Below are 25,167 nucleotides of genomic sequence, written 5' to 3'. Positions count from 1 at the left end.
AACTCCGAGATCGCACTACAGTACCGAAATGGAAATCTTTCCATTCCGCACTGTACTGAGATGCCGGTTTCGATGGCCAGCATTTCAAATGTCGATCATATGGTCTCAGCCATACGGTCTTCCACATTATGAAATGTCGACCATGTGTAGGGGACCCATATATATATATATATATATATATATATATATATATATATATATATATATATATATATATATATACATATACATACATATAACTATAGGTATAGGTGTAGGTGCACCAAATATTTGCATTTGCTTTTAGTCAACATCTGTTTAGTTGACACAACTTGGTTGATGAAGCAGATGGTTAATTAACACAGCACAATTCCTGAAGTTGGGGAATATGCCCTTTCCTGGTATTGTACAATTTCTGTGTTAGCATATATAATTAGCAGGGTTTGTGGGGGTTCAGGGTGGTTTGCTTCCCTGCCAAAAATCATATATCTATAAATATGTTTTTTAATCAGGAACACACAGCCCCTTTTCAAGGGTGATGAAGGAACATCTGGTTATGTAAGTTGCTCAGTGTCACACAGCAGGCAGCTGAATACCGAGAGAATCAAACCATGTACCACAGGAATTACATCTCACATCCTTAACCCTCAACACCAACTGCCAGTTGCTGTGTAGCAGTTTTCCAAGAGTTTACTTTAAATTATTGATATAGTAACTCTGACATGCCAAACATACTGGAACCTCAGATCTGTGGGTTTAAATAACTAAACAGTACAGCAGGAAGTATTCACCTGTGTGTTATCATCAAGTACTGCAGAGTACTTTCACAAACCACAGTTAATTAACTCTAGGAAGCTGATTAACCTTCCACTTAGACAAAACTGATATTTTAAAAACAACAAAAAATAAAAATAATGTGTTCTGTTTAGAAACACTGAAAAGATATGATACCTTAAAATGGCAGAGGTAGATTCATGCTAATATGCCCCCCCATCCTACTTATCTTATTAATGTCTATACAGCACTTACACATTTTGGGACATGATCGCAGGAAACATGCATCATTTTCAGCTTGGCAATGTCACCAAGATAATTTGAGATTTGAGTCTTTTACATTAATAAAAAAAACTGGAAGGAACCCATTTATCTAATGATTAATATAAAACGGCTAAGATTTCTATAGAAGCTTCTGTTTACAGTATTTCATTGTGTTCCCTATACTCCCCTGCACATAAAGTTAAAATACAAGGACCTTAAAAGTGCAATCCTAGGCATGATGGATATTTAACATTTTAATTTAACACTAGTTACATTTTGGATTTTTGAAGATGCATGTTTAACACTGAGAACAATAGAAATTTAATCCTAGACAAGACACGTATTTAACATTTTACTTTACACACTAAGTTTCCGATTTCTGTAAAAATATTTGAAAGAATCAGTTCTGTGCATCATTGGTAAAAACATTTACAAATATCACAGTTTAACAGTAAGTGTTTTAACTAGCAGTGAAATATAAAACTGACTTTCACAGCCGAGAAATGGATTAACACTGCAGAACTAGAAAGCATAATGCAACGTCAGGGAGATTTTCTTGTACTATGCTGCAAAAGTAGGCAAATCCCAGAGTTGCAATAAAAATGAATATACCATGCTTTCTGCTAACACAGCTAATTCCAGTGATGTCCTTATTTCAGTGGTAATATGAACTTTTATAAAAAGCTCATAAAGTACTTTGAATTTTTGCCAGTTAACATTTCTAAGTGTGACACTTAGAAGAAGAATAATGTGGTGAATTTCTAGTAAGTTCTTGCAAATGTCGCAGTATCAGCCATGACTTCATAGTGTGACATTAGCTGGCGAGAAAGTGGCATTTACAATATCCACTAATGATGTATTTCCATTAGAACTGATGTGGTTCTTTGCCCAGTCAGGATATGTGCTAAGGTCAAAGATGTAAAAGGCCCAGGTATTCATAGCCAAACTTAATGTCAGCACGCCAATAATGTTCATAACTACTCCAGTCTTCACCTGTTCAGCAAAAATAAATAAAAGGTCAGTGTACTTCCACATAAAAATCATCATAATTTCTTGTGAATAAAACTGTTACCAATTTTGTAATTAACGTTTGGGGTTTTACAATCAGAAATAAAAAGAAGTTATGTACTCACCATAACGTTCCATGTGAGTTGTTGCATATCGCCTTCATTCTCACTGATGGGTTCGGAGCTGATCCTCGGCTTCGACACAGCCGACTAACAAGCTCAAAGTTCTCCAGTAGCTCGAGACCCCACCCCTTATCCCATAATGCACTGCTGGAATTACCTCAGATCTTGTTTGCTGCGTACCATATAATAGTACAATAATTATTCTGCCTAGGAATGAATACACATTGAAAAACCAGGATGAAGACAGCCTCCAGGTCAACTGTCAGCCAGGAGGGGGAAGAAGGGAGGGATGTGAGAATGAAGGCGAGATGGAACAACTTACATGGAACATTATGGTGAGTACATAACTTCTTTATGTGAAATTGTTCAATCTCGCCATTCATTCATGACTGATGGGTAGGGTCCCTAGCACCCTGATCTTGGGTGGCTCACGGAAGTACACTCTTCAGAACCATAGAACCAAATGAAGCCCTGTCCCTGGAGGCCTTATCCACTTTGCAATGAGTTATAAAAGTGTGAGGTTTAGACCATGTGGCTGCTGCACAGATGTTATCCAAAGGCAATTTGGCTTGAAAGGCTGACGAGGTAGATGGGTAGAAAGGATGGATTTGTCCTGAGAGATACTCTGTCAGTATGGAAGACCATGTAAGGGGGCTTGATGGAAAGGGCTTGGAGCTCTGATACTCCACGGGCTGAAGTGATGGCTACTAAGAAGATAGTTTTCCACAACAAGAATTTTAGTTCACAAGATGATGCAGGCTCAAAAGGAGGAAGAATGATACGAGATAATATAAAATTCAAATTCCAGGGGGAATAAGGTGTCTTCACTGGAGGCCTTATGTGAAAGGAACCTTTTAGAAAAGCCTTAGACAATTCGTGAGCCATAATATTCAAACCATCAATTCCTAGATGGAAATTCGATATAGCAGCTAATTGTACTCGTACCGTAGCTGCCGCTGCTCTTTTGTTGAAGATTTCTGTCAAGAATTGTAAGATAGAAGACAATGGCACTTGATAAGGGTCAGTGTTGTGGGAAGAAGCTCAAATGGAAAATCTCTTCCACTTACTACGATACAATTTTCTGGAGGAAGGTATATGGGAAGCCAACAAAATCTGACTAGTGTCATGGGAAAGATTATAGAGCCTGGCTATGCAGGGAATTGGAGCAGTCAAGCGGTTAGCTTCAGTGTCTCCAATGATGGGTGAAGATCCCCTGATGGATGTGTCAACAAGTCTGGAACTGGGTCCAGGATCCATGGATCTTCCAGAATATGATGGTAAAGAAACAGGAACCAAATCTGCTGAGGCCAATGAGGGGCTATAAGGAAGATTGTCCGTCCCAGTGACTTTGCTTTCTGTAAGAATTTGGATATCAGGGGAATTGGTGGAAATGCATAGAGGAGACCCGGGGGCCAGTCGTGGACAAGAGCATCCCTTGGGGAGTGATCTGGTATGGGAATCAGGGCAAAATAGCTTCTGCATTTGTTGTTGATGTGACTGGCGAACAGGTCGCAGGAAGGCTGGCCCCATTTGCAGAAGATCATGTCCGCAATCTCTTGTTTGAAGGACCATTCGTGGGGCAATAAGATTGCTCTGCTCAGTCTGTCCGCTATGACGTTGGATTTGCCCAGGATGTGTGTTGCCAACAGAAAGCTCTGGGATGACAGTGCCCACTGCCATACTCTGAGGGCTTCTTGGCAAAGGGGATAAGACTTGGTCCTGCCTTGTTTGTTCAGATACCAGACTACTGACATGTTGTCTGTCTGTATTGCAATTGTCCCTAGAGGAAGAGTCTCCTGAAAGTATTGCAATGCTAGAAGTACTGCTCTCATCTCCAGGACATTGATATGCAGATGTGATTCTTGATCTGTCCATGCGCCTTGGGCAGTCTTTCCCTGAAAAAGCCCCCCCACCCTATCAGGGAAGCGTCTGTGGTCACAGTGGTAACTGGAGGGGGAAGCATGAAAGGACGTTCTATTGTGACATGAAGAGATGGCAACCACCACTGAAGATCCTTCTTGCAGGAATTTGTTATCAGGATCATGTGACTCATTGGAAGTTCTTGGTAAGACCATTGCATGAATAGAAGCCATTGAAGGATTCTCATACGCATCCTTGCTAACGGGATTGCTAGAATAGCTGCCGCCATCAATCCTAGAACTTTCAATACCTCTGCTGCTGGTGCTCTGTTCTTTGATATTAGGGACATGATGTGTTGGTGAAGAATAGAGATTCTTTCTGGCAGAAAGTGGAGGGTGGTGGTTAACGTGTCTAGTTCTGTCCCTATAAAAATGATATGCTGTGATGGCAACAAGGCAGACATTTCGAAGTTGACTGTAATGCCTAGCTGATCGCAAAGTGTCAGAGTAGCCTCTCTCACTTGAAGAAGTTGATGCCTGGTGGTGGAGGTAAGGAGCCAATCGTCTAGATACGGAAACACCTGGAATCCTAGATGCCGCAGGTGAGCCGTGACTACTGCCATGCACTTGGTGAACACTCTGGGGGCTGTAGTGAGACCAAAGGGCAGAGCTCAGAATTGATAATGATTGGCTCCCAACCAGAAACGCAGGTGATCTCTGGATGGTCTGGCCATCTTTATGTGGTAGTACGCATCCTTGAGATCGATTGAGCACATCCAATTGTCCTTCCCCAAGAACGGGAGTATGGACTGTAGCGTGACCATTCAGAACTTCTCTTTTCTCACAAATTGGTTGAGTCTGCTGAGATCCAAAATGCGTCTCCAGTCCCCTGTTTTCTTTGGAACCAAAAAGAACCTTGAGTAAGTTCCAAATCCTGTCTGGTCTGCTTTGACTGGCTGGATGACTCTTTTTTTCTAGCAATCGGCGTACCTCCATTGCTGCTTGTCCCATATGATTGGGTGGAACGTCCAGGATTTTTTTGATGGGAAGAGGCTGGGTGGAGAACGGTATGAAATACCCTCTGGAGATTATACTTTGTACCCAACTGTCATTTGTTATATTTTGCCAGGCTTTGGGGTACAACGATAAGTGACCTCTGACTGCCTCCAGAGTAGGACAGCCGGGCCACCCTTTAGGAGTGCTGGTAGGATTGACCAGAGAAGTGATCTCTGTCACCCTGGTGTTGCGGACCCCCTCTGCCGCGAGGGCGGCGTCTTCCATTGAAACCCCCTCCTCTGCCTCTGGAGGGGGGCTCTCCACGTGTGTCTTGAAAGGCTCCTTGGGCTATCCAGAACTACATCTTTCCTCCCCTCTGACCTTTGGGAAAGGGTCGAGTGAGGGTGGAAAAATGGACTCCGATGGCAGACAGAGTCTTTCCTTCTTGCTCACACCTGGTCAAAGTCTCCTTCACCTTGGGCTCAAACAAAGATGAGCCGTCAAATGGGAGTATAAGTAAAAGAAGACTTGAAGGGTACTGCGAAGGAACAGAGTCGCATCCAGGCATGCCTGCAGAGAGTGATTCCTGTACCTGTGGCTCTACTCGAACCATCAGCTGCATATGATACGAGATGCATGGATGAGTTGACTATTGAATTGAGGGTAGAGAGCTGAGTGGCAATTTTATCGGATACACTCGAAGCCACAGCACCCTGAAGAGTATCTCCCATCTCCTTAAGGAGATCTCTCTGCAGTCTGGTAAATGCATCAAGTAGTTCAGTGATCTGAGTGAGAAAGTCGCTGAACTGAACATGCATTTCCCGTATCTATCCATGATCCTAGATTCTCTGTTAGGAGGATGAATAGATGAGGAAGTCTCAGACATTTCCTTTTTGGTGGCTGCTGCCACAACCATGGCATCAACAGGGACTTCCTTGGTCAAAAAGGACTTATCTACAGGGGCTGAAATAAACCTATTAGGCCTCCTAGGAACAGGTTCCATAGATTCTGGAGACTCCCACGCCCTATGAGAGACCAGATCCATAAGCTCATCGTAGGGCGGATATACCCAAGAGATGGAAGGCTGAGACCCAAACACCTTCAGGAGAACAGACTCATCCTCAGTAGGGCTCGTGGACTGCTAATCACCCCTCTGCCTAAGGATTTCAAGAATCTCTGCAAAGGAGATGTCCTCAGAGGGGGATCTGGGGGACCCTTCTGATTCATCCAGGTCAGTGTCTGATGTGATAGACTCCTGGGGGGAGTCCAAATGCCTCCTCTTGCATAATCTCTTCCTGGGAACCTCTTCAGGGGGAACTTCTGGAGAGGTCTCAGAAGAGCAGGGAGCACCCTGTGGGGCTACCTGAGGCTCTGGGTCTCTACGTTTGGGATGACCGGAAGAAACAGAAACAGACACAGGCACTTTAGGGGAAGAAGAGGCCAGACCTTGAGATGAGAAAGTCTTGGGAGACAACACTCGCCTCATGGCATCGAATGAACTGACTCCGATGAGAAGGGGTCAAAGGCTCCAATGCAGCCACAATCTCCTCCCACATTGAAGCCATGGTCTCCTTGCCCGAGGTAGGAGCTGAGCTCACCCGAGCCGAGGCCCTGAGAGGAAGAGTTGGAACCAACAAGTTGGTGTGGCTGTCTTCCCCGGACCCGACTGGAGTGTCGGCTCCTAGAGTCCCCTGTTGGCACCAAGAATGTCCGAGCAGATGGAGCCGATGACACTGGAGCAGGTTTCGGCTCCAAGGGATCTACAATCATCAGGCTGGCCTCCTCCAGCTCCGAGGGTCCAGTATGGCTCGGAGGAGGAGGAGCAGACAATTCAAAGGTAGTGGTCTTCGGCTCCGATGGTTGTGTCTGAGCCGGAAGCAATTTAGCTAGGCCTGGTGTCTTTAAGAGTTTCTGAACCAGCCAGTCCATATCCAGATCAGATAGGCTGACAGAGGACCTGGAAGAGTGGACAGATGGAGCCGACTGGAGCAATATGGATGGAGGTTTTTCGGCAACCGGTTCCAAAGCCGTGTCTCGGTTCTGAAAAGAGCAGACTGTCAGCTCCGAAGGCAGTGGAACCGAAGTCACTACACTCTCTGACCTCTTTCCTTTTTTGGATCTAGAATCAGTGGAAGACTTAGAAGATTTAGATGATTTACTGGCTCCATCCTGGTCAGACAATGCCTCAGAAAAGGGGTGTTTAATGATACCCCTATCAATCAATTTTCTCTTCCTTTCAGCTAACACTCTTGTGGAAAAGGAATGGCATATACTGCAGGACTCTTGCAGATGTACCTCACCCAAGCAGTAAACACACTGCACATGGGCATCTGTGACTGACATTTTCTGTTCGCAGTCTGGGCATTTTTTAAACCCAGACTTTGGATGTTTGTCTTTTTCCTCAGACATTATACAACTCAAACACACTGTTTAACTATGAGCTGTTTTGAACTAAGTAACTCACACAAACACAGATACAGCCCAAAAGGGGCAGTGGGGCACTGACAACTAAATAATTACAAACAGTAATAAAAGACCCAAAACAATAGTCCCAAAAGGGATCACTGGCTAATCACTAATCCTAAGGCCAAAAGGCCGAAGGCAATTTAGATAATACTGAGGGAAGGGGTATAAACACAGAAAAACTACTATCTACTAGCTAGTATATCTGCTACTAAGAATAGAACAAGGATATATAAATGAAAAAATATAACTTGCTGAAAGTTGAAAAACTCCCAATAAAGTCTCGAGCCAAGCTGGAAATCAAGAGATCCGTGCAGCGGCAAACTAGATCTGGGGTAATTCCAGCAGTGCATTATGGGATAAGGGATGGGGTCTTGAGCTACTGGAGAACTTTGAGCTTGCTAGTCGGCTGTGTCGGAGCCGAGGATCGGCTCCGAACCCATCAGTGATGAATGAATGGCGAGATTGAACAACTTCACATTATGAGTTAACAAAGAGAAATATGTGAAACTCTTGTTACTTATTTACATAAGCAAGATAACCTTTTCTGTCTTTCAAAATACAATGATGTGCTAAAACATAAAAGAAAGAAAAAGTGGTCATAGGTACTACTACTTTTATTAGTACAATCAAATATATACAGATATTCATGTTCATTCAACTTCAGTCAAGCACTTACAAACTCTGGGAAAGAATTACAGAGTTATAGCCTATAGAATTAAAAATTAATGAGCAACAAATATTATATTCAATCAGTTTTAGAGGTATAGTGTTAGCACAGTGTGTGTAATGTAATTTTTTAAACTACTTCATTTGGTAATTGTGTACATAATCTGCCAAAGATCTTTTTTTATTCATGATATGGATTAAAGCCATGAAACAAATGACAATATACACAATGTGGCTTTTTACACAGAAGGAAGCTGTGACAAATGTAAGCAAGGTTAAAACATTTTAAACCAACTGTTAACTGTAACAGAAATGTCCAAACGAAACAGAGTGAAATGATGCAGGGGAAAAATTAATAAATGATACATTAACAGTGTGATTTGTTTTCATTTATATAAATGTATAACTGCCTATGTACTAAGTGATGGTTTAATGAAGCTGTTTCTTGTTTATAAAAAGCAGAAACTGAATAATGTACAGTATGTAATATTGCTTAGGTTATATGATATATAGCAATATATGTGTAGTTTAATGTTTGTTAGATTATGTTGATATGTAGTTTATGTAGATTATGTTATGTATTATGGTTCTGTGTCAGAACCATGGCCTTAAGTTCAATGCCAAAAAATGTGTCTTCATCCCCTTTGGCAAAAACCCAGTTCCCATGAATTACCACATCGATGATCGTCCACTGAACACAGAAGGCATTATAAGAGATCTAGGAACACAGGTTGACAGCAGCCTCTCTTTTGACCACCACATTGCTACTGTGGTCAGAAAGTCCTTCTATGTGGCACATCTCATTACTAAGGGTTTTGCATCCAGGAAGAAAGAGGTCATTGTCTCCCTCTACTCTTCCCTCATTAGGCCAATCATCGAGTACAATGCCCCATTTGGCATGTACCTCACTGGACACCTGCAACAACTGGAGAGGCTACAAAATTACCTCACAAAGAGGATCTTAGGCCTTAAACACTTGTCCTATATGGACAGACTCAAAAAACTCCAGCTATTCTCTGTCTCATATCACCTACTTAGAGGCGATCTCTGCTTGACTTACAAAGCCATGTCTGACCCAGCTCTATTAGAAATGCTACATCTAAAGAAATCCCAATCCCTCTTTACCACATGCTCCAGAGACTTCAACCTCATTACCACAATCAACAGAACATGCTAGAGGGACAGGTTCATAACCAGAGAATGCCCATGCTATAGAATAGACTTTCCATACATGTCAAGCAGAGCACCTCATTTGCTCTCTTTAAGAGAAATCTTGATGAGTGGATGGGAAATAGAAAATTCGCCCCAAGGATCACTCCAGTGGCTTTACTTGACAGAGGCACTGGGAACTAAGGTCGGGTGGCACAATGCCAGGGTAATCTTATGGGCTCGGCTTGTAAAGGCTCCAAGCCATTAACCTAGTACACACTTATAAACCTATGAACATATAAGACGTTTCACATACAATACAGAATTTACATTAATAAAGATATTTAGTACATATTATTGGCAGCTTATACAACTGGTAAAAAAAATAACAGTACATAAGTAATCATTTTCATATCAAAGAAATTATACAAGCAATACAGATTATATACATAAGAACATTCCATATAAGTAGTTTTCAGCTAGCAAAATTTATATAGGACACTTCATGCAGTGGGTGCAAAGCAGATAAAGGAATTAATTAGAGACTAGGTACTTAAACTTTTCACACGTTTAGGAGGTGTAATAGCTGAGCTATAGGCTGAGTCCTGTTGCAGGAATCAGCAAAGTTGGTGGATATTGTTGCAGATGTAAGTGGTGGTATAATATTAAGGTAGGCTGCGAGAGTACCTGAATGTCTCACCTGGTTCAATGGTATGTCTATAAGGGTTAGGAAGAGAAGAAACTAGACAGGAGGAATCAATGGTAGGACAATGAGAGTTAGTAGAAGAGGGCAGTGGACAGCATGGAGAGGCGGAGTAATAAAAAGACAGGTGGATATGAAAGGAGGATGCCAGATTAGTAGAGTGGGGGTGAGTATAGTTGTGATGGTTGAAGTTAGGTTATATGACATGTGGTGTTAGCATATGTGCAAAGCCAAGATGAGGAGAGGCGTTGTTTCAGTGATGCCTTGAAAAGCAATACTGAGCGGGTGGATCTAAGTGTTGGGGGGAGGGAGTTCCAAAGTTTTGCGATGGTAAAGGAGTAAAGCATCTGGCCAGAAAAAGTTTGGGTTTTACTGCATTTACAAGTCATTGGTTGTTGGATTGGAGTGGTCTGTTAGGATGGTATAAGGTAAGTACAGAGTTCAAGCCATTTTAGGTTGCATAATGATAAGAGGTGGTGGGATGAGTAGGAGGCATTAGTTACAAACTTAGCAATTTTGTTGCAGCATGAGTCTAGTTTGGACTTTAGATAGGGCTGAATGTTGGTGAGGAGGGGGCACCATATAAAAGAGAGGGTAATAGAAAAGAAGAGGCAAGGGAAAATCAGGCTTGATGCACTGAGTAGATGTTTGTGTCGGTACAGAGTACCAAGCTTTTGATGTGTCTTTTTGACATTGGACTGGATGTGCAGGTCGAATGTGAGGTTTTCATCTGTGATGACACCTAGGAGTTTTGTGCTAGGTACAATGTCGATGGTGGTACCATTTAGGGATTGAATGGTGAAGTTCTCTTTTTGTAGGGGTGTGGACTTTTGGGGGGAAAAGATTACTAGTTTGGCTTTGTTGGGGTTCAGGGCAAGATGATTATTAGACATCCAAATTTTGGTGGAGGTGAGAGAATTTTGGGTGAGTTGGTATAGTTCTGAGGAGTAGTTTGCAGTGCAGATGATAGTGGAGTCATCTGCATACTGGATAAATGAGCCCTGAGAGAGTGCGGTGTGGACGTTATTGATAAATATGCTAAACAGAAGTGGACCTAAAATGGAGTCTTGAGGAACACCAGTGGTGGTGTTTAGAAAAGGGGAGTAAGAGTTCTGCCATTTAGTTGATTGTTGCCTGTTAGTGAGGTAATTAGTGAACCAGTTTAGAGTCTGAAGTGCGGTACCTATGTTAGAGGTTTAAATTCCACACACCTTCTAAAGACATGCAGTAGATTAACAGACAGTCTTCCAAACTGCCCAGAGGTTGCATGCAGTATGTGTGTGTGTGTGTGTGTGTGTGTGTGTGTGTGTGTGTGTGTGTGTGTGTGTGTGTGTGTGTGTGTGTGTGTGTACATGTGTGCATGTGTGCATGTGTGCGTAACCTTGTCCAGAATGACCTTCAAAGTCTAATGCTTGCCAGAGTAGGCACCAGTATCCCCATGACAGTTTAAAGGATAAAAAGGGTTACTGGAACACTGAGGGTTGAATAGAAACATCTTATACATATTCTACAGGTAGCATGCATTATGTTACACTGATCGTTTAAATTATACTTAACTTTATACTAAATACGTTGAGGACTTCTAAAATCAAACAGTATTTTTAAATAAATAAAATGTAATTCTCAATTCTTAGATTAATGGTCTACTCTCAGACCATCCACACATCTGGTCTTCCAAATCTGGAAAATTTAGCAGGCCTTTTCACTCTAATCTTCCTTTCAGGATAGTTTCTATTGCTCTACACCAACTTTACTCGGGCACACAATTAAAGGATCCCCTGCCATCTGTTGATTACTATAATTTGTATAGTCTATGTTATGTTATGACACTTCTGACAGTAACACTTCTGGTTGCTGTTCATCCTTGGACTGTGGCACATTTGTCTTAAAGAAGTGCTTTAAATTCAATATATACACATAGTTTTCTTTCTCCTGAAAAACATAGGTCCCTGATTCAGATGATTGACCTACTCTTTCATCTTTAGATTGCATCACTTTCAGTAGCTTTTATTTTCTTTCTTTAACTCATTTTTTCCATTTCTGACATTTTAGTTTCATCTGATTTCTTTCCCACACTTTCTTTCTTTATTTTGTATTGATTTTAAAGACAATGATAATGTAACAGAAGTTGCCAATCTGCCCATTAACAACTGAGTTTTTGACAGACTGAGTCCCAGCAAAGGGCAATTCCTGCACTGTTGACTGGACAATCCACATAGCTAGTACACCTTCCCATGCCTTTTGTCATATTTTTTATTATAGTTGGGATATTTCTTTCCACTTGTAAAACAGACTGCTATAGTGTGGACTAAATATTATACATATGAACTCCCACTAATGTACAACATTTCAGTTTTAATCCAAATATTTCTTTAATTTTTCACATCTGTATACCATCTGTAACATTTCATTTTCAGTCTCATTATACCTATTTGTGCATATATAAATGATATTCAAATAACAGTATATTATTCTCATGCTTCGGAACTACTTTCCAGAGCATTTCAGAACTCTCTCCACCATTGGCACTATTCACATGCTACAGCTTGCTCCAATAGCTTCTTTAAAGTCATAGTAGTCTCACAAACAACAGATACAAACTTTGCAAGAAATTGCATCACTACTTGAAACTAGTGTCATGTTTCCTTGTTCTCTAGTTTTGGCATTTGTGCAGATACTCTGATTCCTTGCTGTATCATGCTTCAGTCCAAATGAAATTAGACTATAACTGATGTACTTCAGAATTATCTGTCATTTACATTAATTCTTTTTTAACTTAAAATTATGCATTTACAGCCGCTATATTTGGTCTCCTATCATGTTCCTTTTTTATCTGACTCCTGTTAACAGCTCATCAAATATGTTTACAATACATTATAGAACTTTAAATACCTGTGTTACAGCTATTTGGAACATTTATGTTGCTGATGAAATACTGCATAAGTCTTAGGAATCAGTGCCTTCCTATTAGCATATCCAAATGTACACAATTTGTAGTTATCTTCATCTAACTTTATTTACCAAAACCCCTGGTGTATATCTAGCACTGAAAATAACATAGCATTTGGTACAGCTGAAACCACACCATAGACTTTAAGTGATGATTAATGTATACCATTTTTTAAACAAGTTATGGATATCATGTTAGCATGCAACATTTTCATGTTTAAGGACAGTAGATGCAAACAGCTAAGGGCATTACCATGGAAGCAGCATTTCCTCCTATTTCTGCAAGTTTATATACCACAGCTTAGAATGAGCTCATTTTGTATAAATCTGACTAATTTGTACATCTTAAGCTACATAAGCACTTTATTGATGACATATCTATACAAGTATTCAAGGAATATATGAATTTTAATGATTAGAATTTTAGTGTTTTCTTTTGCTACTATTTCTGACAAAATGTCTTTTTTAGATTTAGAGATTTTAATTTATAATATTGTTATAAGATGAACAGGAAAGATACGTGACAGACATTTTGTTGGCATTTGATAGCTTTCACCATCTACATGGTCAAAAACTATTACCATGAGGATATATCAAAAGTTGCCACAAAACTCTAAACAACATTCAGATTTTATGGATGGGTTCCAAAGTGGTAAGTGCTTGGGGTTTTAAACTACAGTAAATGGGGCTTTGACTAATATTATGAATGACTAGATTGGTAAGACCATGCCTAAGAGCAGTGATGTCAAGGGCTGCCTTTTGGTTATTATATTCTCTAGTAATTGTGATGTGTTTAATAACATAATTTATAAACAATGACAAATTTTAACTGGTGATCATCAGATTCTAGAAGCACTTGGCCCTAAATCCAGATTTGTATTTAAAGGATTTAAAACACTAGTGATTTTTTAACAAACAAATGTTCATATAAACAACAGCGGGTCCATGTCAAGTCACTGAAAAGCAACATACTGAAAGTCATTCTACTAAATATACAGTATTGAAATGTCAAAATGCTGAATGTTAAAAGGTTGAAATCAAAATACATACTCCTCGTACATGTGTAGAGAGGTGGGCTTGAGAACTCCCGACCCATGTTAACACTCATTTCTGAGATTCACTTGCAGTGGAGTGATACTGTTTGTTGATTGGCTGTGTATGAGCACATGGTGTACATATGTCCATATTTAGTACATTTATTTATTTTATTTATATTTGTTGACCGGGAGTGTCCGACTGGACGTAGGTCCATTTTCAGCGGAGGCCCTGGGAGAAAAGCTCCACAGTTAAAATAAACAGACAGTAGTTACATTGGATTACATAGTGATTAACAATTTACATAGCAATTACTTACAACATATTTACAGATGAAGAACATAGTACATCAGTAGATAACTAGAATCTTTATCTGTGAAGTACATAACAGACATTAACAAATGTTACAATAAGAAGTTCCTGCTGTATAATAAGTACTAGGCTTATGAGCATCTGAGCTTGCTATAATCAAAGTAGTTAGTGGAGTGGAAAGAAAGGTAGTGGTTGGATGGGGTGGGTGATATTAGAGTGGGAGTTGCAAGGGCATAGCCAGCATGTTTTTAAGTGCACTTTTAGTAAAGTTTTGAAGTGGGTGCATGATGGTATGGAGGTAATTGTGGGTGGGAGGGAGTTCCATAATTTGGCTATGGTGCAAGAGAATAGTGCTTCACCAGCAGAGTTATTGGCTTTAGTGATCTGCAAGTGATTTTTGTTGCTGGATCTTAGTGGTCTGGTGGTGCAATAGGGTTGGAGTAGATTCTGGAGGGATGGGACATTCAGTGGATGGTTTACTAGTTTGTGGCCGAGTGAGAGTTGATACCATTGAAGGAGGTGAGGGAGTTCAAGCCAGCCCAGTTCAGCAAGTGAGAGACAGTGGTGACTATGGTAGGATGCCCCTGTGGCAAATTTGGCAATTTTGTTGTAGCAGGTCTCTAGCCTATTTAGATCACATTGCCTTAGGGTGGTATATATTGGAGAGGCATAAAGTAGGGTGATGATAAGGTGGGAATTTGCTATTGAAATCTTTGCTGCTTTGGTGAGAAGTTGCTTATTTCTGTATAACGCTCCTAGTTTTTTGTGGACTTTTTTATGGTCATGGATATGTGAATGTCAAATTTTAGTTTGTCTATTTCCACTCCTAGTCATTTGTTGTATTCAGTTGGGTATATAGTGGTGTTGTCTTTTGCTGTGATGTTAAAGTGAGAGTTGTTTTGAGTATGTTTGGTGGATTGGAAGATGAGTAGTTTAGCTTTGTTTGGGTTGAGGATTGATCGGGCATCGGATAACCAAGTTTAAACAGAGGAAAAGGCTTCCTGTGTGACTTTTTGCAGTTTGGGTAGGGACTGGGCTGAGCAGATGATGGTTGAGTCATCTGCGTATTGTATGAGTGTGCCATGTTTGGTGGCAGAGGCTATATTATTGGTGAAAACAGAGAAGAGTAGGGATCCAAGGATGGATCCTTGGGCAACCCCTATGGAGACAGGTAGTTGGGGAGATATGTCATTCTGCCATACAATGGATTGTTGGCAGTCAGACAGGTAACTCTGAACCAGTTGGTGACTGATTGTGAGAAGGATAGGTTATTGAGGACAGAGATAAGTTGTTTGTGTGGGACCATGTCAAATGCTTTAGATAGGTCTAGGAAAGTAGCAGAGTAGAGATAGCCATTGTTTCTATGCTGAAGGATATTGTTAGTAAAGGAGAGTAAGGCAGTGGTGGTGCTATGGTTTGGTTGGAAACCATGCTGAGTATTGGAAAGGAGGTTGTTAGTAAGGAGGTAGTCTGAGACCTGAGAGAGTATGCATCTCTCTAGTATTTTGGAGAGTGGAGAGAGAATAGCTATGAGGTGGTAATTGGTTAGTTTTGTGGAGGGTCCACCTTTGTGGAGGGAAATTATATGTGATACTTTCCACAATGTGGGAACATAACTTTCTGACAGAGATCGGTTAATCAAGATGGATACTGGGTAGGCCAGAGCATCAGCTGTGATTTGTAGGTATTCACTTGGGAGGTTATCTGCTGCTAATTTGGTGGGCTTAAGTTTAGTCAAGAGTTTTTTTATGTTGGAGGTAGGTACTGGAGAAAAAGAGAAGGCAGTGGGGAGATTACTAGTTGAACATGAATGTTATTAGTAGGCATTTGGAGTTCAACATTGCAAAGTTTCAACATTTTTGACATTTTAGGATTTTGCACTCCAAATGACTTTCATTGTATTATCATTCAAAAAGTTGTCACATACTCAACAGACACAATTAAAAAAAAATGGAACTTTATCTTGTTACGGTTGTTAGTATTCTATATTCATATGGAAAGCCAATCTATCTGCAAACTAATGTATCTGAAAACCTTTCTATATAAAAGCTGCACTTGTTTAATGGGTATTGTTCTCTGTCCTTTTCTCCCTCACTTGCTTCCCCCATTTCCATACTCATAACTCCAGATCCCCCCATTATTCCTTCCTAAATGAATACCCCCAGATGTGACCCTTTTCCAGGAAGGCTTCCTGTCTCCTTGGGATTTTGACCTTGTGGTAACAAAGTTTTGGTCTGAGGGAGAGAGAGATCCATCAGGGAATAGTGGCTGTGCAGGCAGCAGCCATCACACATGTCGTAGGCCAGTTGAAGTCTCTAGCTATGGCAGCACCTAGTATAACGGCATCAGAATGTCATCACTGTCTTGTCAGTTGAAGTCCCTAGCTATGGCAGCAACTAGTATAATGGCATCAGGATGTCATCACTGTCTTGCTGTTTTTAAATGAGATGACCCGCAAGGCTCCTACTCTCCAACAAAGGTTGCAGAGGTGTTGGGTTCTCTAAAGATAGGAGAGGTGTCCATCAACCAGTCCATCCTATCCCCTCCCCCCAGACCACTCCAACCAAAGGCCCACTTCTATTTCTGAACTCAGGTTGCTAACTTGTTTAGTGGATATTCTTCATGTAAAACTACATTTCTTACATTTTTAACCATGAGTAATTGCAAAGCATTTTATATAGGCAAAAAGGCATTCCTCCATGACAGAACTGCAAAACATTTATTTAATCTGAAAGAATAATAATAATAAAAGTGTCCAAGCTAAAATATCAGACCTAGTCATGGCATATTAAGGTGTATATTGGGTATCCATTTGAAGTGTCAGGAATGTTATTGCAGAGTCCTGAAATGTGGAGGCTGAAAGATCAAAACACAGACGTACATATACAAAATCCCAGATTGCCATTCTTTGGAATATTCCTCTGAGGTACACCGATCTTGGAGTTGGTATATATAAGCTCAGTGGGTGTGAGGAAAACACACTGGGGCTTGCCCCACACAAGAAGAAGTTTCAAGGAGAAGAGAGATATTTGATATTCACTCTTCACCTGCATCTTTGTTATTTATTTTTCTGTGTTTTGGCATTTGGCAGCCAGAGTCCTAAAACTTCAGTAGGGGTCCGTATGGAGAACAGTCATTCCATGACTTTGGCCACAGATATTTGTAATAAATTATTTTTGCATTTGGAAATTGAGTAGTAAAATGTACTTTGTGCATGGGATTAAAAGCAGTTCTCACTAATGCCTGTCTTGAAGAATACCCAAGTACCCTTGTTGAATTAATTATGGCCATTATGCTCTCTTTGTTTAATTTGAATGCAGATGATGGAATAATGTTAGTTAAGTCTTTTGTTTTGTACTACATAGTTTCATAGTTTCATAGTTTAGTACTAGGCTATCTGCCCTGGGGCATTTGTAAGCCTAGCCATAGTGATGTGGCTTTAGCCACCCCATGAAATGGTACAAAAATGTACAGAATAAATTTAGAATACTGTGCCTCTGTCTAGTAGTGACACAGTGAAGGTCCCTTATATAATAGAATTAGTTTACTGTGCCCCTGTCTAGCAGTGACACAGATGTGACCCCTGGGGTAAACTTACGATCTCCCATCCACTCATCAAGATTTCTCTTGAAGAGAGTCAGTGAGGGGCTCTGCCTAATATGAACTGGGATCTTGTTCCAAAGCATGGGAAGCCTCTGGGTTATGAATCTATCCCTCCAGCATGTCCTATTCATATTTGTGCCGAGGTTTAAGTCTTTAGCTCTCGTGGTCCTGATGGATTTGGATTTTTTGAGATGGAGCATGTCCATCAGATCCTGATTGGACATGGCCTTGTACGTCAGGCAGAGATCACCTCTGAGCAGGTGGTATGCTACAGAATAGAGCTGAAGTTTCTTTAGTCTGGCAGAATAAGACATATGTTGGAGACCCTTGATCCTCTTGGTGAGGTACTTTTGTGGTCTCTCCAGCTGTTGCAAATGCCGGGTGAGGTACATACCAAATGGGGCATTGTACTCAATCATGGGTCTGATGAGGGAGGAGTATAGGGGTACAATGACATCCTTGGATCTGGATGTGAATCCCTTCATGATGAGGTGTGCAAGGCAGAATATTTTTCTAACCACTTTGGCAACGTGGGTGTCAAATGAGAGGTCGCTGTCAACTTGGGTCCCTAGGTCTCTGATTACTTTTTCCATACTCAGTGGGTTGCTGTCTATGTGATAATTTGTGGGTACTTTGTTTTTCCCAAAGGGAATGACTACATTTTTTGGCATTTAGTTTAAGGCCGTGACTCCGGCACCAGTTGTCCGTTTCTGTGAGGCCTTTTTGTAGGATGTATGTGTCCGCTGGTGTATTGACTATGGCACCTAGTTTGCAGTCATCTGCGAACTTTGTCAGCCACAACCCTCCCATGTTTGCTTTAACATCTGAGAAATAAATGCCGAACAAGAGGGGTCTCAGGACAGTCCCATACAGTCCTAATAAAGCACTTGTTTAAGACTGTCAGACATACATTGAAATATTAATAAAAATATTAATAAACTGCTTGCTGTTTTATACTCTATGGTTCTTTGTGTTTTCTGCTGAAGCAATATAGCAACAGTTTTCCATAAACGAGGAGAAAAGGGCAACTTAAACATGCCAGGCGTCTTCTTAATAAAAAGGCTGCTTTCATAATCACTTACTAGGAGTATGATAACTGAGCTGGTTCTAATCAAAGCTACTTCTGGACATGATGTAGCTACTGCTTGGAAATACATAGTCTTGTAACTGACTGTAACTTTACTTTCAAAGAATACTGTATACTGACTTTGTGGTTAACAAAGTTAAATTTGGAGCCTTATATCAGGTCAAACCAAATGTTGCAACCAGAAACATGATGTACAGAGGCTCTACAGCTGTGTATGTACCTAATGGATACTTCTCACATACTGCTGAGGTGGACCATCTATTATCACCCAGAAATATGTTCTGCAATACTGTTCTGCAACTTAGTGCAAATCAGATGTCCAGTGCTTGAGATAATTATTAACATATTACCAACACTTAGTATTAGTATAACCAACACTTAGTATTAGTATAACTAACAGTATTAGTATAACCAACGCTTAATATTCCTACTTTGCCTTCTTTACAAACATAAAGGGTTATTACACTTCAATAATATGTCTTTCTTCCTGATCATAACACCCTAACTTTTTGTGGTCAGACTGCGATTTGTTACAGTCGCTTTTTCAAATTTCACTTTTAGAGCCAGACTGCTTAAAATTGGTCCAGATTAAACTATATCTGCCTCTTTCAAATGTATATGTGCTGAGTATGGCCACTTCTCATTGTCTTACAGAGTTACACAGTGTGAGGAAGATGGCATTATCACTTCTTCACTAGGTCTTCCCATTAGCTTTCAGAATTGAGGAAAATATTTGAGACATCAATTTGTTAGCAGTCAGTAATATTATTATAATTATGCACAGGCATCCTCCCTGCCAGTTTCCTCCCACATTCCAAAGACATGCAGTAGGTGGGTTGCACACTCTAAACTCGCCATAGGTGTGTGTGCATGTGTGTGTGTTTGCAAGTTTGTGGCACGGAAGAGCAACCATAGCAGGGCTAGCCACCCAAAGGTTTGCCCCACAGATCTGCATGATTGTCACTGTTGAGGTGATACCCTTGACCCCATATGCAAAAATGAGAAAAAGGGGTTGTGGATGGATATTCTGGGTTGAGAGGACATGTTTCTGTTAACTAAGGCCTTATCTCATAAGGTGACTTGTAAACAGACATCTTTGATTAAATAAGTGAACAGTGGTTTGTGTCATCATCATAATGTGTGGGATCAGCCCAGCTCTGTGGTGCAGAGGGATGAAGCCCTTACTCTGAACTAAATGACCCTAGTTTGAATAGCACATCAGGCAACTGGAGGGCTGGGCAGGGGAAAATGGAAATGATTGATTTATGGTCACTAATCCTGAGGATGGATGGGATTGAGTGGTACATGTCTCACCAGTCTTGGAGAGAGATGGGAAAGAGTGACATATGGTCACCAATCACAGAGGTGGATGAGAATGAGTAACATGACTCAGCAGTCATGGGGTTAGGTGGATGAGAATGAGTAACATGACTCAGCAGTCATGGGGTTGGATGGGAATGAGTGACTTAATGCCTAACTAATCCTGGGGGAGAATGGGAATGACAGACAGATGGCTCAGCCATCCTGAAAAAATAGAGTTACAAGTCTTGGCAGCTGGTTGTGCTGCTCCATTGCAAATGGAGGTTGTGTGAGCATGGAGCTGGAATCAAGGAGGATGTGGGCCACAGCTAAACAAGCCACTGACTACAGCCCTTAGTGTGTGAGAAGGAGGTCACGTGCATGGGTAGAGGGATACAGGCAGTCCCTGCAGTGATGCAGATGTCCACATCACCACCATAGTTGGGGCTAGGGCCTATGCCTCTCAATGTCTTAGATCAAGAAATCTGGACAAAGCCACAAGTAATGGGGAGGGCCCAAAAATAGGGACACTTTTTAAATATTGCTCTTACAAACTTAGAAAGTTGATAGAATAACAAGTTTTGCATTAGCATTATTTTTCTGAAGAGTGTGGAGACTGAAACATAAAAGTCTGTCATTATTTTCTGACTTCAATCCTCAATGACTTGCCAATAATTTGCCAGAAAAACAAAATTTTATGAGGAAAAGACCAAAAATATGAGGCAAAAATCTGGAAAGTTGAGTGGTATGCATATGCTAAGGCCTATAGAAATGCACTCAGCTGCCAGAATGCTGCGCGCATGCAATCTTCAAGGCTCACTGTATAATGGCAACCCCCCCCCCCCTGCAGACTGCTCTCATCCTCATAATGTATGGTTTATTTCTCATATGGAGGAATGAATGGGCTGAGTTCATAACCTAGTAACCTCCTATTGAATTATATCCCTTGTTAATACAGCACCACTTCGAGTGCGTTTTATAGTTTTGAACATTTTTTCCAGTAAGCAATGAAATAAAACACATGAACCAAAAATGACAAATTGCCCAATTCAGAAAATTTCAACCATAAAAGGCCACTTAAATGTCTATCATTATAATCCACCAATATCATTCAATATGCACAATCTCTGCAGAAGTAAAAGTCATCAGAATAATTTCACATTAAAGAGATCTGAAACTAATGGAGAGGTTGTTGCTAGAAAACAGCTTTATATTTCAGTGTTTCATCTACAAATTTAGTGCCTGCTGGCTGGCCTTAAACAATAAATTGCCTATGTTACATTTAAAAAAATGCTAAGCTTGTATATTGCAATAGGAATAAGTGGCAAGTGGAAACACAGGTTCATAGTTACTAGACATCTCATCCAAAGGAGGACATGCTCAGGACTGCAACACTCCACCCCCTTAAAATACAAATCTACATGCGGTGGGAGTAGAACCTACAGCCCTCTACATCAAGATGCAAGTATGCTACCTGCTGCACTACTAAGACTGCTTTGAAATTCTACACCACAATAGTGATACCATTTGCTAAACAAAACAGTTGCACATTTTAAGCAGACTTATCATGGGCAGTAGTAAACTTCTCTTCCATTAATTCCTTGAAAATAAATTCAACCTGCTAACTCTAAATAGTGCATTTCACTCTCTCTCAAACACACATACCTCAGCCTCTGTGAAAATCTGTACAGTTGAGAGGTATGACACACACATACATCCTACAACCTCCTTAGAAAGTGGATAGAACAAAATTGTTTGCATTAGTATGCATTTTCTGAGGATATGAAGTCTAAAACTCAACTTCAGTCTTCAATGATTTGCCAGAAAAAAAACACAATTTTATGAGAAACAATCTGAAAATATGAGGCAAAAATCTGGATAATTGTGAGGTATCAGACTTCATATACTTCAGAATCAGAAAATGCATGCAAACACAAATCCTGATATTCTAGCAACTTTCTAAGTTTATAAGATAAACAATTAATATATGGCCCTATTTTGGGGGCTTTATCCACACATTATTGCTGGCTTTGTCCAAATTCATTGTGCTAAGATTGAGAGTTATGCTAAGAGTGCTTAAGAATGCATTAGCTACTTATTAAGTGGAACAACTTCTTGGTTTAAATTTCCCGGTCTCCACCAACAAGTTCCAACTGGCAGAGCCAGGCAAACAACCACGAATGGCAAATCAGCAACATGGGAAAAGGCAAGGAAGCAACTGCGCAGCTGCAAACACTCAGCCGCAAATGGGAAGTCTCATTCTGTACTTTTCAAATAGAGAATAAGCTACTTAACAACAGAAAATTAATTTATTCTTTCCCTACAACACGGCAGGAGGCAGACAGTCATCATGATGCAAAATGGGGGAGGCACTCACCCTACAGTTCCGGACGCCCAGTTGCTAACCCACCAATCACTCTGCAGAATGCTGATTGTCGGCGCACACATGGTAGCTGGTGATGGATCAAGCAGTGGTAATTAAATTAGCCAAAAAAACCCCAAAAAACCCCAAAGAACCCTCTACAGGAATGGCAATCTACATATAACCACAGAATCAGCCACTGTCAAAAGAACCCCAAAAATATGGTAAGCGCTTCATTCTTTAATAAAGAACTTCATCAATCAGAGTCAGACTAACTCATGCACACAGTCACCAAATATTTAAAAGCTATTGCCATAGTTTTTGTGCTCTTTTCATCAGTGGTGGCTGGTTTTGCGCTTAAACACATAATGCCATACTACCGATTTTTTCTGTGTGTCTTATGTGTGTTTCGTTGGTGCAGTGGCTATTTGAGTAAAACTAATAATTATCAATTTTTAAACATGCCATTGCCCCTTCCAGTTTTGTGGAAAGCTGTTTCATTTGTTAAAGTCTTTATTGGATAGGATTCAATATATTACCGGGCAGCTGAGATGTGTGTGATTGACTAAACCCACACTTGTTGCAACTTGCATGTTAAACGCAGACCTGGAAGTTCCTTCCTTCCTAGAAAGACAAGCTGTCATTTAGGATTGTCAGGTAGAACGCTAGCATTCAAAAGTGACACCTGGGATGATGGTGGCGAATGAAACCAAAATGTTGGTAGAAAGCTAAGCACTTGGTGATGTAAACACTGAGAGAGTCTGGGCCGATGTTTCAGAGAGGTTTTCATGGCGAAGTAAACCTGTTTTTCTAAGAATATTTAATAAAGAAACTGTGAGTAGATTTGCAGCAAACATGCCTGTTTAATTTGTTTGCAAATGCCCTTGTTTTAAGAGGACTTACTGCTCTAGGAATTAAAACCTGTTTTCCGATTGTTATGCTTTAAGGGGCTGTATTCACACAAATAAGAGAATTAAAGTCGGTATTTAGAAAATTAAATATAGTGTAGTCACTAACCTGATGGCTATTGCTGTTTCTTCACAGTCCACACTCTCAGTCTCACTCTGTCTCCCTCGCAACTAAAGTGCGGGAAGAGAATGTGAGTCACCGTCCTGAGGGGTCCTAGTGCCTGCCAGATTCTACCCCAGCTCCAGATAAACTGTACTGAAACGCGTACAGTATGCCTCCTGACTTCCCTGCTTACTGTGGGTGAATCTGGCAGCAATGATATGACTGGGAACCCGTGCACTTTTGTGTTTAAAACCATGCAACGGATGTATGCATGATGAGTCCTCCGTTGGGTCCTAAAGTAGGTTTCTTGCAGCTGTAAAGGGCATTCCCTTCCCCTCGCTCAATTGTTTCCTATGTTCTTAAAGAAGAATGTCCTTAAAAAAAAAAAAAACTTTTTTTTTTAAATTTAAAAGAAAATGAATCTTCTGATCAGCCGGTTCCAGGGGGGTGCAAGTGCACCCCCTTGCACCTGCCTGCGGGCACTCTTGCCAATGAGGTACTTCAAGTTAAGAAACATACAGCACCGGGAACTGAAGAAAGCTGCTTATTAATGAGTCTATTACAACTCAAGAAGGGGGCAATGTGTGGGGGATTTAATTTTGGTGCTTGCTATTTGATAGAATGCAAATGCTGGAAGGAATAGCAGTTTCCCCTAAAGAGGTGGATTTATCTGTACTGAAAAATTATGGCCTGCCTGCCCTGATGACTACTCATCCATGTGATACTTTACAATGTAGGGCAGGGGCAATGCAGGTTTTCTTGCACTGTGAAGGGTATAGGGCTAGTGAACAGACAATATGAGAGAAAGAAGCTCTGTGATTATCCATACAGAGAGGTACAGTACAGGGCATGGGGTAGGACTGTTTTTATTTATTTTGTGTTCTGTAATAGAATTAATGCTGGCTTGGTAGTAAAAACATTCTAGCTCTGGAGAATGAAGGGAATAAGACATGCCCTATCCACCTAATACTCAAGAAATGTTATTTATTTATTTATTTGACATTTCTTAACTGGGTAATTCTGACTGGGCAGAGAACCCCTTCTCAGCGGAGACCCGAGGAAAAAAGCTACAAATATTACAAATAGAACATTAAAATATATAAATTGACAATGATTACAAGATTAAACAAGATAATAACATCTAACATGACATAGGTAATACATAATAACAATGTCAATTTCATGTTACAGGTGATTACAAGCTAACTGCAGAGAGGGAAACTAAATGTACATAGAACAAATATGTGAATAGCAAGTTATAAAAGAGACAGCATATACATACAATTATGAGGCAAGATAGGAAGATAACAGGGAGAGAAGTGTAGAGTGAAAAACAGAAAAAAAACCTAGGTAGCTAGGTATGTAAGTGAGAAAAGCATCTTAGATAGGAAAAGTCGTGTAACAATGCTGTAAATGGAAGCTGAGAGGCCATCGTTATGATTAAGTAAAGTTTATTGAAATATAGGCGATAGGTGGGGACATTGTGCGGGACAGGAAGATAAGTTATGTTGGGTCATTACAAG

General features: G+C 40.5%; 1 protein-coding gene across 3 annotated transcripts in view; it reads right to left on the bottom strand.

The window, feature by feature from the left end:
• The window catches only part of SLC13A3 (solute carrier family 13 member 3), a 709,014-nt gene that overhangs the window by 3,781 nt on the left and 680,066 nt on the right, over positions 1-25,167 (bottom strand). For 2 of the 3 annotated variants that reach the window (XM_044090300.1, XM_044090298.1), the window contains exon 13: positions 1,259-2,010. The exons of the other annotated variant lie outside the window; for it this stretch is intronic. In XM_044090300.1, coding sequence (XP_043946235.1) covers positions 1,819-2,010 — 192 coding nt within the window. In that variant the 3' untranslated portion in view covers positions 1,259-1,818. Of the gene's footprint in view, positions 1-1,258; positions 2,011-25,167 lie in introns of those variants that run through there. 3 annotated transcript variants of the gene reach the window in all.

Source organism: Protopterus annectens, chromosome 12.part0 (genome assembly GCF_019279795.1).
Source record: "Protopterus annectens isolate FY-2018-M chromosome 12.part0, PAN1.0, whole genome shotgun sequence".
NCBI classification, from domain to species: Eukaryota; Metazoa; Chordata; order Ceratodontiformes; family Protopteridae; genus Protopterus; species Protopterus annectens.
Note: the sequence above shows the minus strand (reverse complement) of the source record. Positions and strands in the feature narration are given on the sequence as shown.